We start from the raw sequence: 25,592 nt of genomic DNA, 5'->3' as shown, positions 1-25,592 counted from the left end.
CCCCCCTTCGTTTACGCACATGTAAACGTAAATATGCGTCGCATGCGCCAGCGAGAAAATGACAATTGCGCTACACGTTACATATTGAAGCGAACGTCGCAGTGAGAGCAATCATTTTAGGGCCATCAATCACTGATAACACTAAACTGATGAGCGGTAAAAGCTTTTAATGCGTCGCCTATGGCCAATTTTGGGTAATGAACCCATTGGGTAATGTTTGCGACGTTACATTTCGCCACGAACATTGGAGTGAGAACAATAATCCTAAAGCCATTAATCACTGTTAGCACTAAACTGATGAGCAGTTTCAACATGTTTAGTATGCATTTATCCGGTGTGACCCTATCTTTTATATTTTACCAAGAAATTGGGTACTATATCCTGTTTCTGTGCACTAAATTTCATTTTAGTGTACTGTACCCTAAAAATATTGGTTTGATAAACATTTGTGCAAATACTGTGTGTCATAAAAAATTGCAACTAGCATTTTTTTTTATTCTACAGGGACTCTGCTTTCAGAAAATATATCATTGTTTGGGGGTTGAAGTTGTTTTTTAGCCAAAAATTTAGATTTTATTGTGTGTGTGCAAATAGTAAGAAATTGCTCCAGACAGCAAGTGGTTAAGCCATTTAAAATGCTGATTAGATTACGAACAATGGATACTGCTTTTTGAGGTTTAAAACTGTTAGCTTCCTGCAGAATCAGCTGGTGCCCTGAGCACTGGCTCTGACATCCTGTTTTAGGGTGGCTCCTTTCCCTTGCAGAGTCCTATGGAGCCACTCTTGTGTGTGCTAGTAAGCTGTGTGTGTCGCCACAGACACAGCAAGGCAAACCAATCCCTTGCTCCCTGCTCTTCCTTTCTCCCTTACCCAGGCAGTAAATGGATAGCGGCTGGAGACTGCTCTGTCTCTTGTGATCTTGTACTGGACAGGAATTTCAGGGAAGCCAAGTGTTTGGGCCAAAATTTAAAGAAATACTTTGCTGGATAATGTATAATTATTTGATGTGGATTCTGAAAAAAAGTTTGAGAGTTTAATACTACTTTAAAGGGAAGCTACAGTGTATTTAAAGGGTTTCTAAACCCTCAGCTTTTTTTGCATATAAAGTAAAAAAAAAAACGCTTTAACAGTGGTTGAAACTTAAACTTGTCTTCCACGCGTGCTCTCGTCCGAAAATGTGAAAATTCTCAGGCGGCCGCAAAGGACCTTGGGGCGCGCGTATGCGCAGTTCACATTTTCATGTACAGCGTTGTATGACAGAATAAACTTCAGTCAAAGTACTGCAGCGCTGAATACTGAAAAATGGCCTGGCCAGGAAGGGAGTCTAAACACCTGGTCTTGAAGTGGTAAAGGTAAGTACTTTAATTAATGTTGGGGTGAGGGGGAAAATTACACTAATGTCACTTTAAGGGAATATGTGGTTCTTTTGTATATATTTTTTTATTTATTACGGTCAGAAAATATGTGCTTAAAAATGTTCTTTTAGCCAGATCAGTACAAAATATTAATAGGCAGTAGGTTTTTTTTAGGCAGTGGGTAAAGTTTTGGTGGCATATTCATGTCTTCTATGGCCTGTTGGCTGTCAGTTGCAAAAAATCTGTTTACAGAGCTCCACCGCTCAAGCTGCAAATTAAAACACAAAAAAACGGATGGCTCATCTTACTTATTCTTTATTAGATGGTTAATTTCAATTATTTAGTCAAACAAAGCTAGCTTTAAAGCAGAGTGCTTCTGCAGTTTACTGAAAATCAGAACTTTTTTTTCTATTGTTTTAAAGATATTAGCAAGTGTTAGGACCCCAATCAAATTTGTATTGCTGCGTCTTTGCTAGATAATTATCCCTATATGTCCTGGTGACCACCGTCAGAGACAAAGTAATGGAAAATCCAAATTTATTGACTTGTAACCAGAACAAATGGGGAAGGGTACATTTTTGGAACACATTTTTCGGTGTTCGAATCTGGACACCTTTTCCAGTGACAACTGTCTAAAATTATCCTCACTGTTTAGAGATTTCCTCTAACTTTCAGCTGCATCTTTGGGACAGGAAGCAATTGGAAATGTCCCAGTTGGACACAGACAGCAAAAACAAAAATGGACAGTAGTTTTAACTCTTCTCTGGTCTATCCAAAACCAAAAAATGCGCTATACCTAACCAACTATTAAATGTTTATTTGTAAACAATGGACAGAAGCAGTTCATATGCAGTCCTCCTTCCCTTTTTCATACTTATAATAAGCAGAGGGAGTGTCAGCCTTCTTTCAAAGACATTTCAAAAATTCTGCATGTGAGTTATTAACTTCTTTCAAAGGCTTTAAATACTCATCATTTCTTACGGTCCAGCCTCATCCTCTTCCGCAAGTTGAAAGAGGGCTTTGAATAGGGAAGGCTCAGGCAGTGTGTAGTAAAGTACTTAAAGAAGAGGGTTACATAACAGAAAAAATTACACATTTTTGGATGCAGAATTTCAAGCTTCTACTTCATACAAAGCAGAGAGAAGGGTGTTCTGAAGTTAATATACAATATGACTGCAACCTCTAATGACATTTGAAGGGATCAAGTGGCTGTTAAAATGTCAAAGTACGATAGTCATTTTTCAGAAAAAGGAAGAATTGCTATTGTGTTGAAGCTACCTGGCTAGGTAGCAAGTTGTACCATTCCATCACTTGTAGCTGTCGCTATACATGAATTGCAAAGATCACATAGTAGCTTGCAAATCACTTTCGAGCAATGCACTTATCTAAACCAGCTTTAATGAGTCTTTGATGGAAACAATGAAAAATGTTCTGCCAGCCTTGAGAATTATCTGAGGCAGCATGAAGTATGAATGCAGGTCAAATAACATCACGCACCTAAAGAATGTATTTAGTACGAAGATTTCACAGAAGTTGCCAAAAGACCTTGATGAAAAAGTGATGTCATTCCATTAATCCATAACTATGACCTGGGAGATATTGGGAATATGGATGAAACGCCTATGAACTTTGATCTTCCAAGCGACAGAACTGTGGCAAGTTTGGGAGACATAACTATTTTACTAAGAACCACAGGAAATGAAAAAAAAACATTTCACAGTCGTTCTATCATGTTTGGCTAATGGAACTAAGCTGCGGCCTGTCATTATTTTTAAAAGAAAGACCTTGTCTAAAAAGGTCTTAAAAATGTGCCATAGGGTCCCCTTAAAAACACATCAAAGTCCCTTATCCAGGCATGCAGCCTGGGTCACTAAGAAAGGGGGTGACAGCAAGCATGTGCATCCCCTGCCTAAACCAGACCAGGACACATGCCTTCACATGTACCTTGCAGGGTACCCCAATGTCAGGGAACAAGAAGTTAATCTCCACAATCTGTCCCCTAAAGGGGTTGTTGGGGTTGGCAGGTTGGACTTGCAGTCTGAAAACCCCCTTTAGGATAAGGGGGCCCAGATATCTGCTGCCCAACCTCCCCTTCCCAGATGAATGAGGATATCCCTCATCTCTCATTAATAAAATAAGTTAAAAAGTACATTAAAAAACCCTTACTGTAAAAAAGAAAAAAAGAAATAGAAAAAAAAAAATATTTATACATAAATGTCAATCACCTCCAGCGATGACTGAGTATCACAGAAATTCAGATAAAGTTGCAGTATGCCTCAGTTTTGTGGTAAAACAGTACCAAGAGAATGAATAGAAACACAAAGGGAAGGGGTCATAATATCTCAACAGAAAAGGGATTTATGGTGAGTACAATACTTATTTTTTTGTGGTAAAATATTGTCAGAAACTCTTACAGTTTTACTAATAACAAAAAAAAAAAAAGCACTTAATGCCTAGGTTTCTACCATGTTTAATGCTACCTCCATATACTTTGACGGGATCTGTGAATGAAAAATACAACATGCCCCATTTGCCAGCACATGGCGTTCTCAATTAAATGCAAGTGTCATGATGTCACCACACTTGTACACTAACACTTCCTCCCATCCCTGTTACTAAATGGTCGTACCTTGGTACAGACAGGGATGGCTGGAAGAGTTTCCTGGAGCCAGATCATCACACCTGCAATCCACTGATCATGGTTGCAATGCTTTACTGACAAAAATGCACACAAAGAATTAATTCAATGTTTTACTTTTACAAATATATGTGCATTTATTGTTCTTTCAAGGTGGACTTTACCTTTAAAAACGGCCTATGCCCAGCAAAAAAAGAGCAAAAATCATTGTAAAATCATGCTGTGATATTGCCATTTTCAATATTATCCAGCAAAGAGTTATGCAGATACCAGGGAGATCGCTGCAAGGGAATAGAGCTTAAGAGTGAAGTATGTGTTAACTGGTCCTAACAGAAATAGAGCAAAGAGTTGCTAACTAAGGAGTTTCTCGGGCAGGACAAAAAAAAAGGAAAAATCCTCAAGGCGTCAACTCGTGGGCAGTTTTACATCCCACTAAAGTATATTACACTGTGTTCTCTATAGTGATCTATGGCCTGCTGTTCTTAAGAGCCCTCAAGCTTTGTTTAAACACTTATAGCACAGTGTCCCAAAAGACAATTCTTTTTCTGAAAAACTTGACATACCCAAAGTGCTGCAATTTTTGAGCAGGTAATTTAGAACGAAAACCAAATAAAATTAGTGCTCTTACTGCTAACCACACATTCATCAGAGTAATGTATTCATTACTATATTTAGGTATGCTCATCTTTTGGTGGATTCTAATCCGGGCAATGTTCTATAGATACATGTAAGACTGTCTAATATGAGACATTGTAATTTAGGGGGTTTTCCATTTTGAGAAAATAGAACTCTTGGCTTTGTTTGGAGTGGATTCTATATAATGGAAGGACTTCCTGGCCAACACTAGTCAGTTCAGTTTTTATTATTAGTAATAATGTATACAGGCAGTCCCAGGGTTACAAACAAGATAGGGTCTGTAGGTTTGTTCTTAAGTTGAATTTGGAACAGGGACATTTTTTAGTTTTGGATAGCATAGGGAAGCCTTCTGCTTCTAGTGAATTCAAATGTCTATGAAACCTCTCTGTCTGATGTTTGCGACAATGTCACCACTTCAAGGAGCGTGCACAAAGGCAGCATTGTCGCCTTCTCAGCAGAAGTACTGGGGAGGAGAATTTTGATGAATTATTCTGTAGGTAAGGAAGACCATTGCAAAAAAAAGTGTATGTATTCATATAAGAAGGCTAAAGGTGAGACAAATAACTTTTTGTTCTCTGGGTGTATATACTGTACACTTTAGGAGATCCAAAGCAAAGTACACTAAATAAGTATGAGTATATATGTTTGCTAGTTACTCACTAGCTCAAAATCCTTTTAACTCCTTACCGATCATTGACGGAATTATCCTGTCACGATCGTTCAGTTCGTTAACGACCGGTGATGGAATAATTCTGTCAAATCGGTACAATGAGTGCTGGTCCATGAAGGGACCAGCAGTTCATTGAGTTACTGCTGTTAATGGGTCCTTCGGGGTCTGAGGCAGACCCTCAACCGCAGATTAGGTGGTCACAGTCCTGTGATCATAGTGAGAGCTGATCGCTGTCATCCCAGAGCCGTTACAGTCACAGAGCCAGGAACTGCTCACTGTGTTTTGTAAACCGCTTGCCGGCTGTGTTACAAAAGTGATACAAAGGGGTTGATTTACTAACCTTTTAAACACACCACGAACGTGTATACACCTCTGTAGTGTGTTCCCTCCCAGCATGATCTATGGGAGGAATCGAAACACCTTTGTAGTGTGTACACACCCAGCAGGTGTGTTGTGCAAAGCCTTGCAATGAATTGCAAGGTAATGTGGTGTAAATTAGCTCTATGTTATGTTGCTTGCGTTGATGAATGCAGGAATGTAAATGCATGAGCTAACCATTTTTGTCTAAACTGTGAAGCAGCATTATTTATGCATCATGTGCATGATTTTTCCATATATGGCATTAGTGGAAATATGTTTTTAGAGACTTTTTGGTTGATAAATACGTTTTGCTGTGTGAAAATCACACACACCTGGTGCGTGCGTGTGTTTAGGTTAGTAAATCACCCCCAAAGTATCTCTGATGAGAAAACTGTATTTTACTCAAAAATACTAAGTATCAAAGCCCCTGTAAATAATAGAAAAATAACCCCTTAGTGCCCCCTAGTTTTAAAAAACAAAATGTTTAAAAAAATGTTTTTAACGTTTTTAAAAATAAAAAAAAGAAAACAAATTAAAGTCAAAGTCAATTAAAGTCAGAAAAGTTTTGTTTTTTTAAATATGTTTTATAAAAGAATTATGAGAAAATATAGTGCCGAGGAGGCAATTAAAGATAGTGGAAAAGCATACCACATTCTAAAATTGTTCCACACTAAGATTGCATTTCACTCCTTGTATTTTGTGACCTATAACTCCCAAAATAAACTGAAATCCCAGACATATGATATACCCTATGAATCAGGACAAACAACATAATTTATTAATTACTTTGTTAGCTACACTAATTATGTGCACATTATTATTGCCAAAGTTGTGAAACATGTGGGGTTTTTTGTTTTAGGTTTTTTTTAATTTAAAAAAATAAGAATTTATATATACACATGCCACATGAAATTAAAGCCAATTTTGTCCTTTAAAAATGGTATATATAATATCTGTAGGTGTATTGCATGAGGAAGATGGAAATTATGGTTAAACAAACACATAGCAAAAATGGCAAAATTGCTCTGGTCCCCAGAAGCGAAAAAGGTTTCTGAAGTTGTGTCACTAAGGGGTCAAGGCTAACTGCTTGGTCAGTGAGCTGTGGCCAAAAATAGTGTGCATTTAAAGAAGAACTCTGGGCAAACAAAAAGCTTACCCTTGCAGTGGGGCTACCTCTGAACTGAAACAGATAAGTGCTCATTTTGTCTAAAGAGGTCAAATAAAGCTATATTACTTATCTGATCCTTGGCCCACCAGCTTCCTCCGGCTGCTAGGCAGGTTCCCACTGGTTCTTCTCCCTTAGGCTCCGGCGGTCTAAGGAACAATGACATCACATCTCATACAAGCTAATTGGCCTGCATTAGATGTGAGGACACTGAGGGAAATTTCAAAGTCAGAGCAGAGGGTGAGCGCTAACTACCATGGGCCTGAGGATCAGGTGATCTCTCTAGACAAAACCAGCACTTAACCCTTGCAGTGTTTGGGGGTAGCCCCACTGCAAGGGTAAGTTTTTTCTTTGTCTTTAATCCAAACTCTGCACATGACAGAACAAGGAAGAAGGACTGATCACAATCTGTACACTATAAGTTTTCCTTGCCTAATAGTTAATTCTACAATAAACCATTCATATCTTGGTTTATGGCCATTTTGGCTGGGTGCCTACTTAACTATATCCACATGAACAGATCATCACCATCATTGTCTATATACAACATAAGCTGCAGTCAGAATAAAAGCAATTTTTTTTCCTTAATGTATGCAATGAGGTACAATTCACCAAAGTATGTTAGCAGGAGCCAAGTTCTCAATATTTCAATAACTACTGATTTGAAATGGAAACTGTAGCTTCGGAACTAATCGCCTTTAGACTGTGAGAACATGGACACTGAATAAAGTGTCTTGACAGGCAGTGCTCACTTACTAGCAGTACTTGTGTGAACATTCTGCAGTTCTATTCTTCTACTAAATTACAGGGAAGTCTGAGCAAGTCCTCTCATACTGTGGAGACGGTTCGGGTCAAAAGAAAGAGATCACATAAAAAGAATTGTATCCCCAGCACACCAGACATTGCTACCAGACAGCTCTCTGTTAGCACATTATTAGAGAGAGATAAGGAAGAAAGTCATGGCACTCTTATGTTATATTCCATTTTCCAACAGAAAATAGCACAAACATTAGCATGTATCTACACAGACGCAAGAGGAAATAAAAAGCAAACACTTTTTTTTTTTTTAAATCGACAACATAAGAGAAATCTGTTTAAAATTGTTTCACTTCTGTACATACTACTGAATGACTGTAGGCACACAATAGGGAGTCTAAGATCCATTACTTATTGTCTGTAGGTATGGAAAGTGATGCCCAAGAACAGGCATGGACTTCTGAAATGTAATATCAGATGTAATTGATGTACTAGGCTTGATATATACTGTACATTAAGTACAGAACATAAGGTAAAATGTACATATTCTGTTCACAAATAAAGAGCAGACAATGGCACATTATTTCAGATCATTCCTAAAACTGGAACACTATTACCCTGTAAGGGATATATGTAAAAGCCAAAAATAGAATACCTAAAGAAACGGAATCAGGATAAAACTACTGAAATAGTCACTTTACAGCCATAACCAAAAAAGGCCCTTTTATATGTTCAGCAAAGATGTTGAAAAAACAAAAAACTTGTTGCAATACTAAGGGCCCATTCACACTAACCCGTCTACTAAACCATTGAGTGGTACTGCACACCTCCGAAGATGTCACTGTTTAATTTTTTATTTTCCTTCATTTTTTTTTATTTTTATGGACTGTACAAATGTGTACACTCCATTCAGGTCACAGCAGAGCAGTACACTGCCATGCAATGACCTGACCTCCAGTGCGCTAAGATAAAATGCAGTATGTTTGCATTTTATTGCAGCACACTGCTCATCACATCCACTTTGTGGTGTGAATGGAACACATAGAAAACAATTATTACACTGTGGTAACCTGTGTTGAACCAGTGTGGTAAAACTCAGGACACCGCAGTATGCGTGAATGGGCCCTTACCATTATTCTGGCACTGTCCCCCTTAAGGTGCCCATACGCCTTACAACTATCGCAAGACTTTTGTCTTGCGATGGTTGTAAGCTACTTAAAAGCTTGTACGATCTGCCCATCTTGGACAGACGGCGGGCTTGCGAAGACTGCAATGAGGGGCGAGCTTCCGATGACTGCAAACGGGCAGTGTGCGCACACCGGCCCGTTCGGCAGTTGTCGAACAAGCAGGCCACTAACCTGCTGAGAATCGTACGATTCTCGGCGGGTTTTTAAGCCTGCTTGTTCGACGGAAGACGTGCGACCGTACAGTAGAAACGGTTGCACGCCTTCCATACACTTTGCGATTATCGTACGATCGCGGGATTTCCCGCGATTCTCGTACGATAATCGTAAAGTGTATGGGCACCTTTACACTCTTCCAGTTAACCAGCGCTGGTTTTCTTCCAGGCTGAATGACGCCCAACGTCATCAAACCCTCTTACAGTATGCTCATGGTGTCAAGGACCCTAAGGGAGTGTCATCAGGACACCCTGGACTTAAACAAGAATGAAGGAACATGAAGAGTAGGAGGACCTGTGATGTCACACAACAGGAATGAAGATTGCTGGGGAAAAAAAGGATGTATAAAGATTTTTTAAAAGGATGTAGCAGGGGACAGAGTAGCTCTAAGTGGATGGTATACAGTTGTAGCACTGTTTTATAAAATGCCTCTTTTTTTTAATACAAATATTGTTTTGAACCATTTTATATCCTATTTTTAACCACTGTTTCACTGCTTTATAAACCAGCTGAAATAAAATACAAAAGAACCACTATTTACATAATACGAAGGAGATGCGGAGCAGAAATCACAGGATTTAAAAGAAGGGAAAGTAAAAAATATTGTTTTTTTTACATAGGGGAACAGGAGGTACAGTCCTAAAAAATCTTTGGGAGAACTTTTATAAATAGCCCAAAACGTCTTTGAGTTTTATTTGTTGTGTATACATATAATTTCTATAAAACAGACATATAGAAACAAATAAGATGTAATTTCAATATTAATATTGTAATATTTATATTAATATTTGAATGTGTACTTTTATGAGAGATTGGTTTTAATGGGAACTATTACTGATTTACTTTAGTCCCAGCAATAAAGGATATAATATTGACCAAGGATCACTGCAGTGAAGTGAATCTTAAATTTTCAAAGATAACAGAGGGAGGTAATTTGCTCAGCAATGTCTTCTGTTTCTTGTGAAGCGCAAGATATAGAGTGGGAAAGCTGGACAGAAGCACAGTAATCAATAACAGGGGAGAAGTTAGTGCATGCATTAGTTTAGCAGAGAATCAAAACAATCCATCAAGGGAGGTGACAATATCTATAATTACTGCAAACAGCTAAATACCACAAAAGAAAACAGTAGGACTACTTTTTTTGTCCAATTTTGCACAATGAATTTGTATATTGCCAGACTTATTCTAAACCTCATGCAAACAGATTTAGATATAGAATTTTTTTCAGTGCCATAAGCAACAGTGGTGCATTTGGTCTGCTTCTTTCAGTTTTGGGTGAGTAGACTCCTTGTTTTGGATAGAGTAAGAAAGAGATAAAACAGAGGCATTTGTTGTCTCTGTGATGCCTGTACTAGTAGAGGATTGGCACCAGGACAGGAAGGCACAGACAGCAATTAGAACATTTTCAGAAGTTCTAATCGTTCTGCACTCTGTTAAAATTGTGTTTTTTAGTCTCTGTCCCAATTGCAGAGAGGTCTTGTTCTAAAAGGGAGTGAAGGAAAATCTTCCCAAGAGGGACAATGCTGGAAATAAAAGCCAGAACTGGAGGAGGGCTTTATTTAAAGTGATCGCCCTGTGATCGCTTTGAAAGGATTAAACAGGCAAGAGATATTTAAAGCAGACAAATTTAAGTGTCTGTATGCACATACCAGGGAACCCTTTTAAAGCCAGAGAGCCTGAGGCTGGGGGAGAGGAGAGAGGCAAAATGTGCATGCCAAGTGAAAATAGAGGCAATGGTTGTTCTAGGTTTACTGCACTTCTGCAATTGCAAGTAGGAATCTAGGTGGGAAAAAAAAACCCCAGTGTCAGTGGGATGTAGAAGGAAAAAATGCCCTAGCATTGGCGGCCAGTAATAAATGTCCCAGCATCGTTAGTGGAAGAAGGAATGCCCCATTGTTGGTGGTCAATGGGAGGATGACACTCTAGCAGTGGGTGGTCAACAGGAGAATAGCTGTGTGAGCGTTAGTGATCATTAGAAGGTATGGGGTGCTTTTAGAAGTGCTAGAATCTCTGTAGTGGGCTGGGAGATGGGGGTGGGGTGTGGGCTATGAAGGGTTGAGAGGGCACTGTGAAAAGCTGAGGAGCACTATGGAGGGCTAGAAGAGACTTTAGGAGCAATATGGAATGCACTGTGGAGAAGGGGTAGTTGCAGGTTGCTATGTGCAAGTTCTCCACCCACTAACCCCCCTCACTTAGTTTTCAGACCTCTCATCATTAAGGACACAGTTCTGCAACAGCAAAAGAAGTGAAACTTCTTTCTCAGCCCAGTCATGTAATCTATCACATGATCAGGGAGAGAAAAAGTGGGACTGCACTCCCAGGCAGGCATATATACTTACAAGAGATCTGTAGCTGCTCTGCATTAAGGGAAGCATTGATCTACAGGCTGGAGCAGTGCTTGGTACTGAAAAGCTAATCGAACCAGGACAGGGTGCCTATTGCCTATCTGCAGAGTGCACTGGATACTGTGGGATGGCACCACTGGCTCAAAGACACTTGAAGCAAAGCCACGTATCACCATAAGCCACTGCTGTTCCCTACTCTGATTGCAGAATAATGCTGAGGTCACTCATGTCAGTTAGAAACAGGGGAACCAAAACTTTTAGCTGGTTGGCCAGAGTTTCGGTAATCATGGGGATTAGCCAGCAACACTGGTCAAAAGCTGGCAAGATCATGCTTATGTGTATGCATAATCATGTATCAACCTTGCTTGAAGAGTACCGAGAGAGCCATAACATCAAAGAGTATTATTATTATACAGGATTTATAAAGCGCCAACCGTTTGTGCAGCGCTTTACAATATAAGGAAGACATTACAATCACAATACAATTCAAGACAAGATGGCAAGGAGGGCCCTGCCTGTGAGGGCTTTCAATCTAAAAGCTCCATTATTCCGATTCTGATCTGCTCTAGTGGCTCAAGGCTTTAACCAGTACTTCCGACCTCCTACTTCTGAACACACATATTGTATATTATGGGCAAACGGTGAGGCTCGAGAGAGGATAGGACAAAGCACATGACCATGGACACTTTGAGACTACATAATAGAGCGCATTGGCTTTCAGTGCTTCTTAGGCATTCTACAAGCTATGTAGATGCCTATAAATGCCTGTGTTGAATAGCTCATGTAATTTTAGCCTCAGGGCTATTTCTTAGCTTTCAGAGTGTTTTCATACATATTACCTGGTGGATTTAAAAGAATTCAAAGCTTCTTATTAAAATGTCTGTCTAGATGGTAATAAAAATATGATGCATAAGATATGGTGCCAGATTAGGATGACCAAAAGTCAATACCATATTGAAAAGCAGCAGTCGATCTCAAGGTCTGAAGAATTCAGGCCAGGTAATAACATATTGCTGGAAGAGATGATATTTTTCCAGAAAGAGATTTTGCCATAGTGACAGATTAAAAAGGGAAAAAAAATGTAAATTTGGAATTAATATTTATAGAAAATATCTCATTCCTAAAAAAAAAAAGCACAAAAACGTGGTGCTATAATTACCCACAGAAAATTTGTGCACATTGCAAAACAAGATGTGGATGTCTAGCAGCAGCACCGTAATAATAACAGATTTACAAAGAGGGATAGGACAAATGAAAATTTTCTAAAAGAATAAAGGTCCCAGTAAATGGGATTGCTGAATAAGGAATAAATGAGTAAATAACACACCTTAAATTAATCAGGTCATACAAAATGTCTAACTGTTTGCATTGAAATGATGAGACCCTTGGGAGATACATTTTTAAACCACATGTAAAACAAGGGCATACTAAGTATGCCCTGAAGGACTTAAAAGTAAAACTGTGGCCTCTCATAAAAATATAAACATGTATATACATATTACGCTGCAGAACGTAATATCAACTACATCAGCACTAATAGTTTTCACCGAATCCCCCTGAAAAGTTTCACAAATGCCTGTTGATCCTGCCAGTGAAGTCCACCTCATGTAGTTGCATGTGATGGGGTGACATTGCTGCTGCACTGCACATGAATTCAAAGCAGTCATGTTATCCACATGTAGGCTGTGTCTTCTGCAGACAGATGAGAAGATGTTGCAGGGGGCATTGACACTGCTGATTTAAACATCTATACAATGTTAATCAGCAGCTGCAGCACCCAGCCCCGCCCACTTCTTCTGGATTGACAATACTTGCTATGGTGCAGAAGCCCTCCTTTTGTAAGCTGCAGTGTCAGGGAGGGGAAGCATTTGAGACACAAATAAAGGAAGATTTGGCTCATTCTGAAGAGACAAGGATTTTTTCATTTAGGATGTTTGTGCATCATATAGTAACTGATTTTAGTACCTGTTAGACTGTCATACATGAGCCTTTAGATGTACTTTAGAGTGGACCTGAACTCAAAAAGTAATTATGTTATAGGGGGCATCTAGAATGGGTATTTGCAAAAGCATTAGGCTGAACAATCTTGTCTTGAATTCCTTTAGAAAAAAGGCAGCATATTTCCTGGAAAAAGTGTGTGCTTAGGCACTCCCGGTCCCGTGTATACAGCCTCACATTTCTATATATCCAGTGTGACTATAAGGCAAAGTTGCCTTGGACTGCTAATCTTAGGAGATTCTGAGTAAGATTTGATGATGTGACTAATGTGCTTTCTCACTGTTCTTCTTGCTGAAGGCACTGACATGAGAAAGCAAAACTCTGCCTCTAAGAACATGGCTGCTTGAACACAGACACAATGTGCAGAACAAGGAACTGCAAGTTAGAAATGGGAAAATATAATCTGCAGGGAGACAACAGGCAATACTGGTGACTAGGGTTGGGCTCGATGTTCGAGCAGAATGGGAGTTCGACTCGAACATTGCTAGTTCTTGAACTATCAGGGCGTTAGGCGGGCTGTTCGCCCACTGAGCGCCCCATACGGCAATGCGCCTTCCGAAGCCATAATTGGCTAAAGCCTTGCACCTGACGATGGGTCAGGTGCAAGACTTCGCCAATCAGGGCACAGAGAACTGTGAGAGCCATATTTGGGCAAGGTCATGAGGACTCTGCCCAATCATGGCTCACCTGATACAACTGTAAACAGTTGGGCGGAGCTAGCTGTCACTGTTAGCTCTGCCCAATTGTTTAGAAGTTGCCAGAATCTGTCAAAATGCCATTCTGTGGTGGGTGTTCATCACAGGGGACGGGGCGGCTGTGTTTTTTAAAAATGTTTTTATTATTGCCATTTCTTTTTTATTGTTTTATTTTTTTATTCAGTCGAGTCGTCATGGACAACGCTGGACGTCGTGATTGACCCTGGATTATGTTGATGGATCAATTTTTGGCCAATAAATTGCATATAAGGCTTCAAAATGGGGACATTTGATTTTCAAAGTTCTACCCCCATAGACTTACATTGAGTTAAAGTTCAAACTTTTCCCATGTTCGAAAGTTTGAATTTGAACCGAACATGGGGGTGTTAGGCTCATCACTACTGGTGACTAATCTTTTGATCTGTCTGCCTTTTTATGGCAGGGCTTCTAGAGGTCAGTTTCTCTTTGAGTTAGGGAGTATGTAGTACCTTTTTTCAATGCCCTTACCACAACAAAGTCCTTGATAATTGATTCTGATCTGTCTGCCTTTTTATGGCAGGGCTTCTAGAGGTCAGTTTCTCTTTGAGGTAGGGAGTATGTAGTACCTTTTACAATGCCCTTACCACAACAAAGTCCTTGATAATTGATTAATCCTAATTTATTTCTTCCCCAGCATTTTTGAGTTATGCCATTCTGTTTATCAACATTTTCCCTTCAATATGGTAATGCTGAGCAAACTGTTTAGATGGAATAAACATTTTTTTGAGGGGATCACGGGCGTCATACACCAGCTGTATAAGTGAATACAGTGGTCCCTTGGTTCACGAACGCTTCTGTTCACGGACAATTCGGTTCGCAAACAGGAAGTTCGGCAAAATGTTGCTTCCGTTTACAAACTTTGCATCGGGTGACGAACACAACCACAGCGATCTTCCCTGCTCTGACACGTGGTCGTGGCTTCTTCTAGTCGAGATCACGGTCTGATTCGGTTTGCGACCAATTCAGTTCATGACCAGAATTGTGGAACGAATTAAGTTCATGAACCGAGGTACCACTGAAAATAGGGACGTTTTGGGCTAGTTTGGGCATTTTATTACCACACTTGCAATGATGCCCTCAAAACCATATTACTAACTTTAAAGCTCCTCCAGGCTAAGCACTATCAAACCTCACACCTAAAACTACATTATTTGGACTACTACTGTCTGGGACAGAGTGTCACCCGTTGCGCACATAATTATGTATACACCAGCATAATGAAGTCACGTGTACTTCACTGCCGGCGAACATCTTGGTGATGGACGCCGGCAAAGAGAGAAGGGGGCGTTCATCTGGGGGGATAACATATGCCGCTGGGTCCCCTCCTCTCTCACTTCTGTGTGGCTTTCGGTCCATGATTGAGTGCCCAACTTTTCAGAGGGGGTGACACTGTCAGCAGTTTTGGTGATAACCCCCCATGTCAATGCTAAGCCTGATGAAGGTACCCTGCGCGGCTCCGAAAGCGCTTGTTTATATAACAAGGAACTTCAAATAAATGAACAGTTCTGCTATCCTAAAATGATTCTGGTGTTCTGGTGACATTTCTACCCACCAAAGGTGTCACCCGGCACGGGTCGCACACCCACCCCCTCCCCCCTTGTGACGCCACTGGTCTGGGAGACTTTCTTTTCCAATGTAGGTCTCTAAAGGTTCCCTGTCACAATTGTTTTTACCCTCAACATACATTGTTGCATGATTTGACCAAACGGTTTTTACTGCGAGACAATCTCTCTCCAAATGATCAGCTTTAATGATGACAAAATGTGACAGGTGGAGAATCAAAGTGTGCAGAACAAAGTAGTGCTAGAGCAGAGATGGACAGCTCAGAACACTATTTCAATTAAGAGTAACAGATTTCTGCTTGTGCTAAGAAAGCAATAATGTATAGGAAGGCTGAACAGTAAATCAAAGAGCCTAAAATGCAGTAGGAACTTTGCTGGAGCTAGCTTATTAGATGATCACCTAGGCAGATAAAGAAGCAAGATGAGGTGAGAAAGATTTCAGTGACATATAGAAACACTATTGGAGCTGAACTCTGCAGCAGTCCTTGAGCAAGGGGCAGAGACATGCTTTTTTAGGAAAGAAATCAAATATCCACTGATGCACTTCTAGTTTACTTTAACCTTTATATAATGATTACAAATGTTCAGATGAAAGGTTTTAATGCTAGACATGACAATTATTAAGAAAACATTTATAATTTCACACTCTGGTGCATGGGTACCCCAGATGACTGCAAGAAATGTGATGCAACACCTGTGCAGTCAATAGAGAAGCAGGTGCAGTATGCACAGCTTTCACAAACTACAACCACAGCAAAAGGAACAAAAAAAAGTACACTTCTAATCCCTGGATAGTTTTGGCAGCTAAACAAACTTGGCTGTCTAAATAGGAAAATATCATCAGTACATTTGCAAAATATTCATTAAAATCTATTTTATTTGGCTGCATACACCAATTAAGCTTTTAAGAGATCAATGCAATAACAACATTGCTTTATCTTTAATATTTATAAAGTATATGATACTTTCATAAGGAAAACATGTCTGACAACATAACTGCACATTCATTAATGTGCAGTATAGTGAGACAGGTAGGTCCAGCAAAACATTCTGAGGGCAAACTTTCAAGCAGGCTAATGACATTCTACAGTATATACATCTTTTGCACAGATCACATTGCTCTCTACCCTAGCATAGCATTGGCAAAGTTTTTTTGCTTTTGCAACTCGCTGGATTCACATTATATGCAGTGGTTTTTTGTTTTTTTTTTAGCAACTGAGCAGTCACTGCTAGGGCACATAGCGCACCATATACAAAGCAATTGTTCTCTGTGAAAAATGCAGATGTGCTGCATTTTTTTGTTCAGTGATCTGGACCACACCGCAGGGGGGACTTCACTTTTTTTCATCTTATTGTGGGTAGGTTTCCCTTAAAATTTCTACCCCACGCACTTTTTTTTACTTTTTAACTTGAGGGCCATCCTAACTTTCCTACCAAATCTAAAGGGTCTGGTATGGATCGGGAAGGGACCCCACGTTTTTTTTTTCTTTCTTTTGTTTAATTTTTTTTTTTAATTCTGCTCGCTACCTCTAAGATAGCAAACAGAATAACCAAGCTGAATGCCGCTCGTCGACATTCGGCTATACACTCACTGCTATTCGGCCCCCATGGGAACAGGGGTGAATGGCAGCTGAGTAAATAACCCCCACAGTGTTAACGGTTACCTTTAATGGGTGCGTCTCTAATTGTGAAAAGTGTTCTCACAAAAATCTTCAGTCTGTCACTGGATGATCTTTAGGTCCCATCATGCACCATGTTTCAGAAACAGTTATATCAAAGTGACACTAAACTCAAGAGTTAAACCCTAAAAATGCACTGAAGTACCTTAACTATGAATAAAAAGGTATATGACGTGTGCATCACCCAGCTGTAAAGTAGCTACCACTACAAGCTAATTTATGTGCTAGACTATAATTGCAATACTAATTAGTAGGGATGCACCGATACAAGCATCGGTATCGGCGGCGATATCCAATTCTGCATACCTGGCTTTATATTATAAAAAAATGTAATAATAATATAAAGCCAGTTATACAGAATTGGATATATATCTGTGCCACACTATACACTGTGTTCTGGAGTCTGGACATGTGCTCATCTATTTTCCCCACTAGGGGGATACAAGCCTTAGTTAGCAATAGCATGATCAAAATATTCATTTCATTATTTTTTTTTATATTATAAATTTTACAATATAAAAAAAAGACATTCAATAATGAAATGAATAGTTAGATCATGCCATTGCTAACTAAGGCTTGTACCCCCCTAGGGGGGAAAAATAGATGAGCACATGTCCAGACCCCAGAACACAGTGTATAGTGTGGCACAGATATATCCAATTCTGTATAACTGGCTTTATATTATTATTACATTTTTTTATAATATAAAGCCAGGTATGCAGAATTGGATATAGCTGTGCCACACTATACAATAATACACTGTTCTGGAGTCTCTACATGTGCTCATCTATTTTCCCCACTATGGGGATACAAGCCTTAGTTAGCAATGGCATGATAAATATTAATTTCATGTTCATGTTCTTCATAATATTAAGAAACTGTTCTAAAATCATGATTTTGTATTGCTTTAGAAAAAATGTGACCTGTCCCTTTAAGAAAAAGTATCGGTAATTGGTATCGGTGAGTACTTGAAAAAAAAGTATCGGTACTCGTACGCGGTCTTAAAAAAGTGGTATCGGTGCATCCCTACTAATTAGTAAACTAAATGTGAGCTTGTAGTCAATCATGGGAGCGAGCTTGAAGCTACTGTACAACACAGAGGGAACAAAAGTAGCCACCCTCCAGAAGGCAGGGCAAATTCAGAGGTGATTTGAGGATCTACAGCTGAGTGATGCACAAATATGGTACAGTTTTGTTAAAGGTTAAGGTACTTGATTCAATTTTTAAAGGTTTAATTCCTGAGTTTAGTATCACTTTACCCACATAGTCAAAGAGAACCAATTGCCATAATGGCTGAAGAAAGCATCTGAAAAAAAAAATACTACTTAAAAAGTAAAATCTCCTACTGTAAAAATGATATAAATATAAAAAGAACTTTAAAATCAAGTCCAAGACAAAAGTTACTGTCAAAATGGTACATATGTTCCTAATGTGTTGTCAGTTTTTCAATGATGGAACAAGAACATTTGAACAAATGCTGCCATCTTTCTTGATATTGACTGCTCCTAGGGAGGTTGTCATGTGTCTACAGCCAACTGTTCCTGACTAAAGTGGCAATGACAGGCAACAAAAAAATACACAATTCATACTAATTTTGTAACATGGAGCTGTGACAGAAAGGAGAACAGCCCTGGTTAGTTGTCAACAAGAAAATAACAATGCTTTTGGATAATAACTAAGTATTCAGAGGCTGTATTCTTTTTTCTTTGTTATACAATTAAAGTTCCCAAACTTTTTTTCTTCCATCTCCACTAGAGCTACTGATCTGTGAAATTAGAAATATTAAAAACGGATTTGTCTGACAAGAGCAGACTGCTAATAATATCAACTTGCATGTAAGATGTGTTCTAACCACACGGCACGGTTTTCTGGATGAAAGGAGTTGTTTTCAGAGAACACACGTCTGAATTAATCTGTCAAAGGAAAATTTGACTTGTTTGAAATTAGTAATTTATATGGATCTTTTTAGCCTCTATATAATCCATGCCTACTATATTCATTTTGAGGTTTGTGATGCCCACGCTTCTTTATTTCTAAGCTGCACAAAAACAGAGACCTGTATATGCCATGTATGGCGTACGCAATCAATCTAAAAAACTAAATAAATAATTTTATATTCCACACAAATGTAATAATCTGTTCTCCCTACTATTTACAGATAATAGGATCAACGTTTGGAAAATAGATACAGATCAGCTTCTAAGACTGCTTTAACTAGAACAGTTTAGTTTTATAAAAATAAATATTAGCATTATGAAACTCCTCCAAAAGTACTGGAATAATGTGTATCCCTTGAAATAAACTGGTTACAGAGGCCCACATCATTGACATGTATTGAGTTCAAAATGTTCACTTTATGCCCTTCACATTCATGTGTAAACACAACACCACTGGTAGGCATGCACAGGCTCTGTCTCCTTGCATGAACGGTTTTTCACCTCAGCTGTTCTTTATCCAGTTTCTGCTTTATCTGTGTGGTATATTTCAGTGGTAATTTGTTAGTGATCAGGGTCTGTCATATTTGTGGAAGAAGATGAAGCGAGATTGAGTGTACTATTGATATACAGCAACTGGAATGTATCTGTGGTCTAGTACAACAATACAGATTAGATCATTATTCATAACCCATTCACAATCTGAGCAGACAAAGGCAGTAATACTGCCTGAAAGTTGGGTTTAGTTTTGACAATGTCAGCATTTTTTTAAGGGGTTATGTTGGACGCCCATCAATTGTTTGAAATGTCTCTGATAACATGCAAACAATAAAAAAGTATCATGTGTGAGAAGGGGGAGATCACCCTGGCTGCCATCCAGAAAGTGAGATACACAAGAGGGACGATTGTATGCAGACAGCAGAGGGATGATAAGGGAGAGAGTGGGAGCAGAAGGGATGTGTGGGATACGGAGCAGGGGGATGATGAGGTGGAGAGTGGGAGCAGAGGGGTAATGAGGAGTAGAGTGGGAGCAGAGGGGTGATGAGGTGGAGACAGGTAGAAAAAGGTGATGCTGGGTAGAGTGGGGGCAGAAGGGATATGGGTGAGCAGAGTGGATGTGGGGGTGAGTGGGAGCAGAGGGGATGTAGGGAAGAGTGGGAGCAGAGGGGATATGGGGGAGATGTGGGAGCAGAGAGAATGTGGGGGAGAGTGGCAACAGAGGGGTGATGAGGGTCACAGGTGCTCCTCACTGGAGGATTGGGGGCAATAATAGATGGAGATGAATTTAGCTAATCAAATAATGTGCTAGAAACAGGCAGGTTGGGTTTAGCTGAGTGTGCGCGTTCATCTGCACTACATTGCTGGTCAATGAAAATACCTCCATTATATTGCTGAATAGTGAGAATACCTCCGTTATATTGCTGGTTAGTGAGAATACCTACGTTACATTGCTGGTCAGTGTGAATACCTTCGTTACGTTGGTGGTTTTCTTTTTATGCATTTCCCTAAAAGGGCCCAACAAAATCCTCAGCACCAGGCCCATGATGCTCTTAATCCAGCCCTGCGTAGCGATCCACATGGCAGAGTCAGGGGATCCTGGACACAGACGGGACTCAGGGCTGCCAGGGCCAGGAGGGAGGACAAGAGGCAGATTGGAACGCAGATGAGGCTGCAAATGATCTGGATCCCTCATCAGTGTGAGCGGCTGCAGCAGAAGAGAGGAGAGGATGTGAGCACGCCGAACCCTGTAAGCACTGGGTAGGGCTTTCCTCAGCACCAGGCCCATGATGCTCTTAATCCAGCCCTGCGTAGCGATCCACATGGCAGAGTTCAATGCCTATATGGCGGGGTGGAGACAATGTGTATGTGTGTATGTGGTAGGGTTGTAGGCAGAACATTGTATATAGGGGCAATGTGTGTAATAGGTGGCTCCCCTTTCTTCTGTAGTAGGTGCCTCCAACAACCAACCCACACCCCCCTTCTGTGGTAGGTGTCTGAAATCCCATCCCCCTGCTCTGTGGTAGGTGTCCGAAATCCAGCCCCCTGCTCTCTGGTAGGTGGCTAATGCTTAGTAGTTGGGTTCCCCCTATGTAGTAGGAAACTCCTGCTGCAGTAGGTGGCTCCAAAAGCCCAACTCCTATTGATTCCCTTATTCATTGAACACACTAAACTCTGTGCAGTTATGTTTGGTAGACAAATACCATGTGGTCTAGGCTGCCTGGACTACGAGCAGCTGATTTGTATTCATGGGAAGGCCCCAGTTACACCTACATGTGAGCAGGGCCGGAGCTAGCGTAAGGCTGCATAGGCACCTTCACCTGTGTAGTCAAAAATCCTTGGACTGGCCCTGCCAAAACCGCAACAGCAGGAGCCATATTTTTAGTCACTGAGTCAGTGGAGAAATCACAAAGATCTCTATGTGACTGGCTCAGCAATACAGAGTGCAGCAGCACTTGCCACTTACATTCCTCACACAACAGCCGCAGTCCTCGGTGCCTGGGCCTGGGAAGTTGCAAGGGAGCGTGGCTGTGACTTCCCATCCAATCAGGAAGCCAGGTGGGTGGTCATATGATCACCTACCAGGCTCCCTGCTTCATTGCTTTACTCCTACTGGAATACGTAAAGGAAGTAAGGGACTGTTGAAGAAATGGGAATCCAGGATGCCTCACGAGATGCTGTATATACACACACGTGTGTGTTTGTACTTTCGTGTGCACACCCTAATGCAATAGGCTGTGCATGCCTATGCTGGAAACATTTAAATAGTTCAATAACTAAACTCAGCCTTCTGCATTTGAAGTGCTTGGTCTCAGCTACAATTAACTAAAATTACTGCTGGAAGGCAGAATAGTCCATCAATTTATATTTGGACAAAACTGACTCAGAACAGGCAACTGCGGTACTGCCTCTTTAGCTAACCCACAGTGCCATAAAAATCATGTAATGTATTAACAGTTTATTTATAAATTCCCAAAGAAAAATAGAAAAGAAAAAAGGATAAAAATCTGCAGTTCAGATAAAAATAAAAAAACGCATAAATAAGCAATAGACTACAAACCATTAAATTGTTCCGCTTTAACATTTAAAAAGTATATATGGTCAAAAACTACAACTAATTTTGTTAACTTATTGAAAATTAACATAGGATGTACTTCTTCAATGCACTGACACAACGTCACTCATCCCTGTGAATATGCACTTACTCGTGTCAAAACTCACACAGTGCCTGCCTTCTGAACTACAGCCAGTGGCGGAACTACCAGGGTCGCAGCCGCGACCGGACCCTGGAGTTCCGCCACTTGGAGGGGGCCTAGGACAGGAGGAAGGGGCCCCTGGTAACCGCTGATTACCAGGATATTTAATATCCCGTTAACCGCTAATGTCAGTACCGGGACCTTTTCCCCCTGTCCTGTGCTCTACGTGCTTCACGCTGCGCCCCTCACCTTGTTCCGGGCGCAGTGCGAAGTATGATCCAGTCGACGCAGCAGCCAATGAGTGGGAAGCGGGTTATCACTGCCCCCTCATCACACAGAATGCTGCCGAATAGAGAGCTGCATCAGTAAGAGAGGTCTGCTGCGGACACGAAGGGGGAGATATAGGGAGCTGGGACTATGAAGGGGACATGGAAGAGGAGAGTGTGGGGTCCGGGAGTGGAAAGCTGGGGACGTGAAGGGGGAGATGAGGGGAAGCTGGGGACATGGAAGAGGAGAGTGTGGGGTCCCCGAGTGGAAAGCTGGGGCTATGAAGGGGGAGATAATGGGGAGCTGGAGACATGGAAGTGGAGAGTGTGGTTTTTTTTTGTCTAAAGTTTTTTTGTTTGTTTTTTTAAAATAAATGTATCTATTTTTCTTTTTTGTTTTGGGGGGGGCGGGCCTTCATGGATTCTTGCTTCAGGGCCCTGAGGTCACTAGTTACACCTCTGACTACAGCTCAACGTCTGAACAATGTAACATTATCATTGCTTGGAATGATAAGCAATGGATTAAGGGATACTGTATGTAGTCCTGAGAAATCAAGATTGCATCATATCAAGCAGCAAGGAAAGAAATCCAAAACACACAGGGAATCCAGGAAGTTGAGGGAAGTGATGGGCAGAAAGAAGGCAGTACTCACTAATAATAAGCTTTGATTGCATTATCAAAAACAACTACAGTATGTATTCCAAATTACAAAATGGCACATACAAACAGCTACTCTAAATACGTATGCACTATTTCTTTCTTTTTGTCAGCACTTTTTTGAAATGTCAGAAAATACATGAAGTTATATGGGCACTCCGCAGTGTAATGTGGTTGTACCGCGTCTCACTGCGGTGCGCTTAACAAAACTACTTAATATCGTTCACACAGCGCGGTGGTGTGAACTGTGCCCATCCATGACAAGGCAAATTGCCTTGTCTTGCATTCGGGATGTGCTGGGAAAAAACTAATGCATATGGTGTGAATGGGTCCTAAATGTTCTATTTATAACATAGGCTTGAGCCCATAGCTCCCTATACTAATTTTTAGCAATCATTAAGAATCCTAATTCATCACTGGTCTGACTTAAGCGGCATGAACTGGTTAAATTGGTTGCTATGAGTAACTACACTTAAAGTGACATTAAAAGGATAAAAAAATTCCCTCCCCCCATTGTTAATGTAAGCACTTACCTTAAATGAGGTCTCTTAATCCGATCTTCTTTCCTGTCGTTTTCAGCCTACTCGCCAGCGCTGCTGCAGGTCTCCGATCCAGCGCTGACTCCTCTGTGCTTGCTGGCACTTCCTGTCCCACGATGTCTGCATTCGGGTGCACGCTGTCCATAGACTTACCTTGTGTCTCTCCTCGTCTTCCGGACGAAAATCTGAACTGTGCATGCGTACGCCCCAAGATCCTTTGCTGCCGCCCAAGATTTTTCAGTTTTTCGGACGGGAGTGTGCGGGGGAGACACAGGTAAGTTTAAACCCTTTTTTTTTTTAAACCCAGCAGTAGATATAAGCAAAAAAAACCCAGAGGTTTTAATAACCCTTTAAGAATAAGTACTATTGAAATAATGATGCCAGATTAGTTCTATATAAGCATTTAATTTCACTTAACTGTTTTGTTCAGTTTGGGTGAACAAATGACATTTGATGATTTCCAATACTTTCCACATTTGCAATTCACAATTCAGAAGACAAGTCGAAAAGAAGCACGTTTCTGTGAATGTACAGTTTGGACCTACAGACACCATGAATAAATACAACATGCAGAAATGGTTCCCCCTTCACATGGCTGTTTTATCAATTATCACACTAGGAGCATTTCAGTGAGAAAACACAAGTATGAATTTAAGACAAACACATGCCATACACACATAAGGAGTATATAAAGGTCACTGGCAGAGATAACACAAAAACATTACTGACAGATAAGAAGTTGTTCTTTACATGTGAAACCACGGTGGCAATGTTATAAATGTTAACATTCAATGGTGCACATTAATTTTATGCAAATAAGCAGTTTGCATAGGTACCTTTCTTGCAGCATGGATGTCAAAAAACGGTTTGTTCCTCACACTGAATGGTTCGTGTGTTTTGTCAATGAGTCCTAACTTCATTTTTTCATGCCTGGGAAGAATGATCTCTTTTTCAATGCAGGACAATCGGATGTTAAAGTCACATTCTCCAACTGGCTGACCCTGAAGAAAAAAATCATACACAATACAAAAAGTCAAACATAGAAGGAATGTGGCAAAAAATATTCATAGTTCAGACAGTTACAGTACATTTTTTATAAAGTAAAGATTATTTATATTAACAGTAGCAATCTTTCTTTCCAAAAAGATCAATTGTCCAAAACATATACGTGATGGTACTAGACCATACCAAAAATAGGAGGAGTTTCGCCGTGCCTGCAAAATCCTTTTCTTGGAGCCCATTACAGGACACTGGATGGTATTTTTAATCATTGGTTATGCTGCCATCTTCAGGACACCGGTACAACAAAGCTAAAAGGACAGCTTAGTATAACCCCTCCCACTTAGAGTATGTTATTATAGGAGCAGATCATAAGAAAAAAGGGGAGGGATCTATGTCCTGTAATGCACTCCAAGAAAATTATTCTATTTTCTTAGTCATAAATTACAGGATACAAGATGGTTTCCTAACTGTGGAGCATCAAAAAGCAGTCCAACTGAGGGCTGGGCAAGGAGGGTAAACAAAAGCCAACAAAGAGGTGGCTCAACAGAGCTTGCAGAGCCTCCTGAAGAACTGTACGAGCTAAGGCCTTCACAGCCACCGCCAACACATGTATGAACATAACACCAGGAGACAGCCTTGCACTCTGAGAATTAGATACCCTATGCTGAAAAGCTCAGGTAGCATTAACTGGTCAGGTAGAG

General features: G+C 40.4%; 1 protein-coding gene across 2 annotated transcripts in view; it reads right to left on the bottom strand.

Moving 5' to 3' along the window:
* The window catches only part of RNGTT (RNA guanylyltransferase and 5'-phosphatase), a 305,143-nt gene that overhangs the window by 148,115 nt on the left and 131,436 nt on the right, over positions 1-25,592 (bottom strand). For both annotated transcript variants that reach the window (XM_018554362.1, XM_018554360.1), the window contains one exon: positions 24,726-24,890. In XM_018554362.1, coding sequence (XP_018409864.1) covers positions 24,726-24,890 — 165 coding nt within the window. The remainder of the gene's footprint in view (positions 1-24,725; positions 24,891-25,592) is intronic.

Source organism: Nanorana parkeri, unplaced genomic scaffold, assembly GCF_000935625.1.
Source record: "Nanorana parkeri isolate BGI_ZX_2015 unplaced genomic scaffold, ASM93562v1 scaffold154, whole genome shotgun sequence".
NCBI classification, from domain to species: Eukaryota; Metazoa; Chordata; class Amphibia; order Anura; family Dicroglossidae; genus Nanorana; species Nanorana parkeri.
This window is presented reverse-complemented; position numbering and strand designations above follow the sequence as displayed.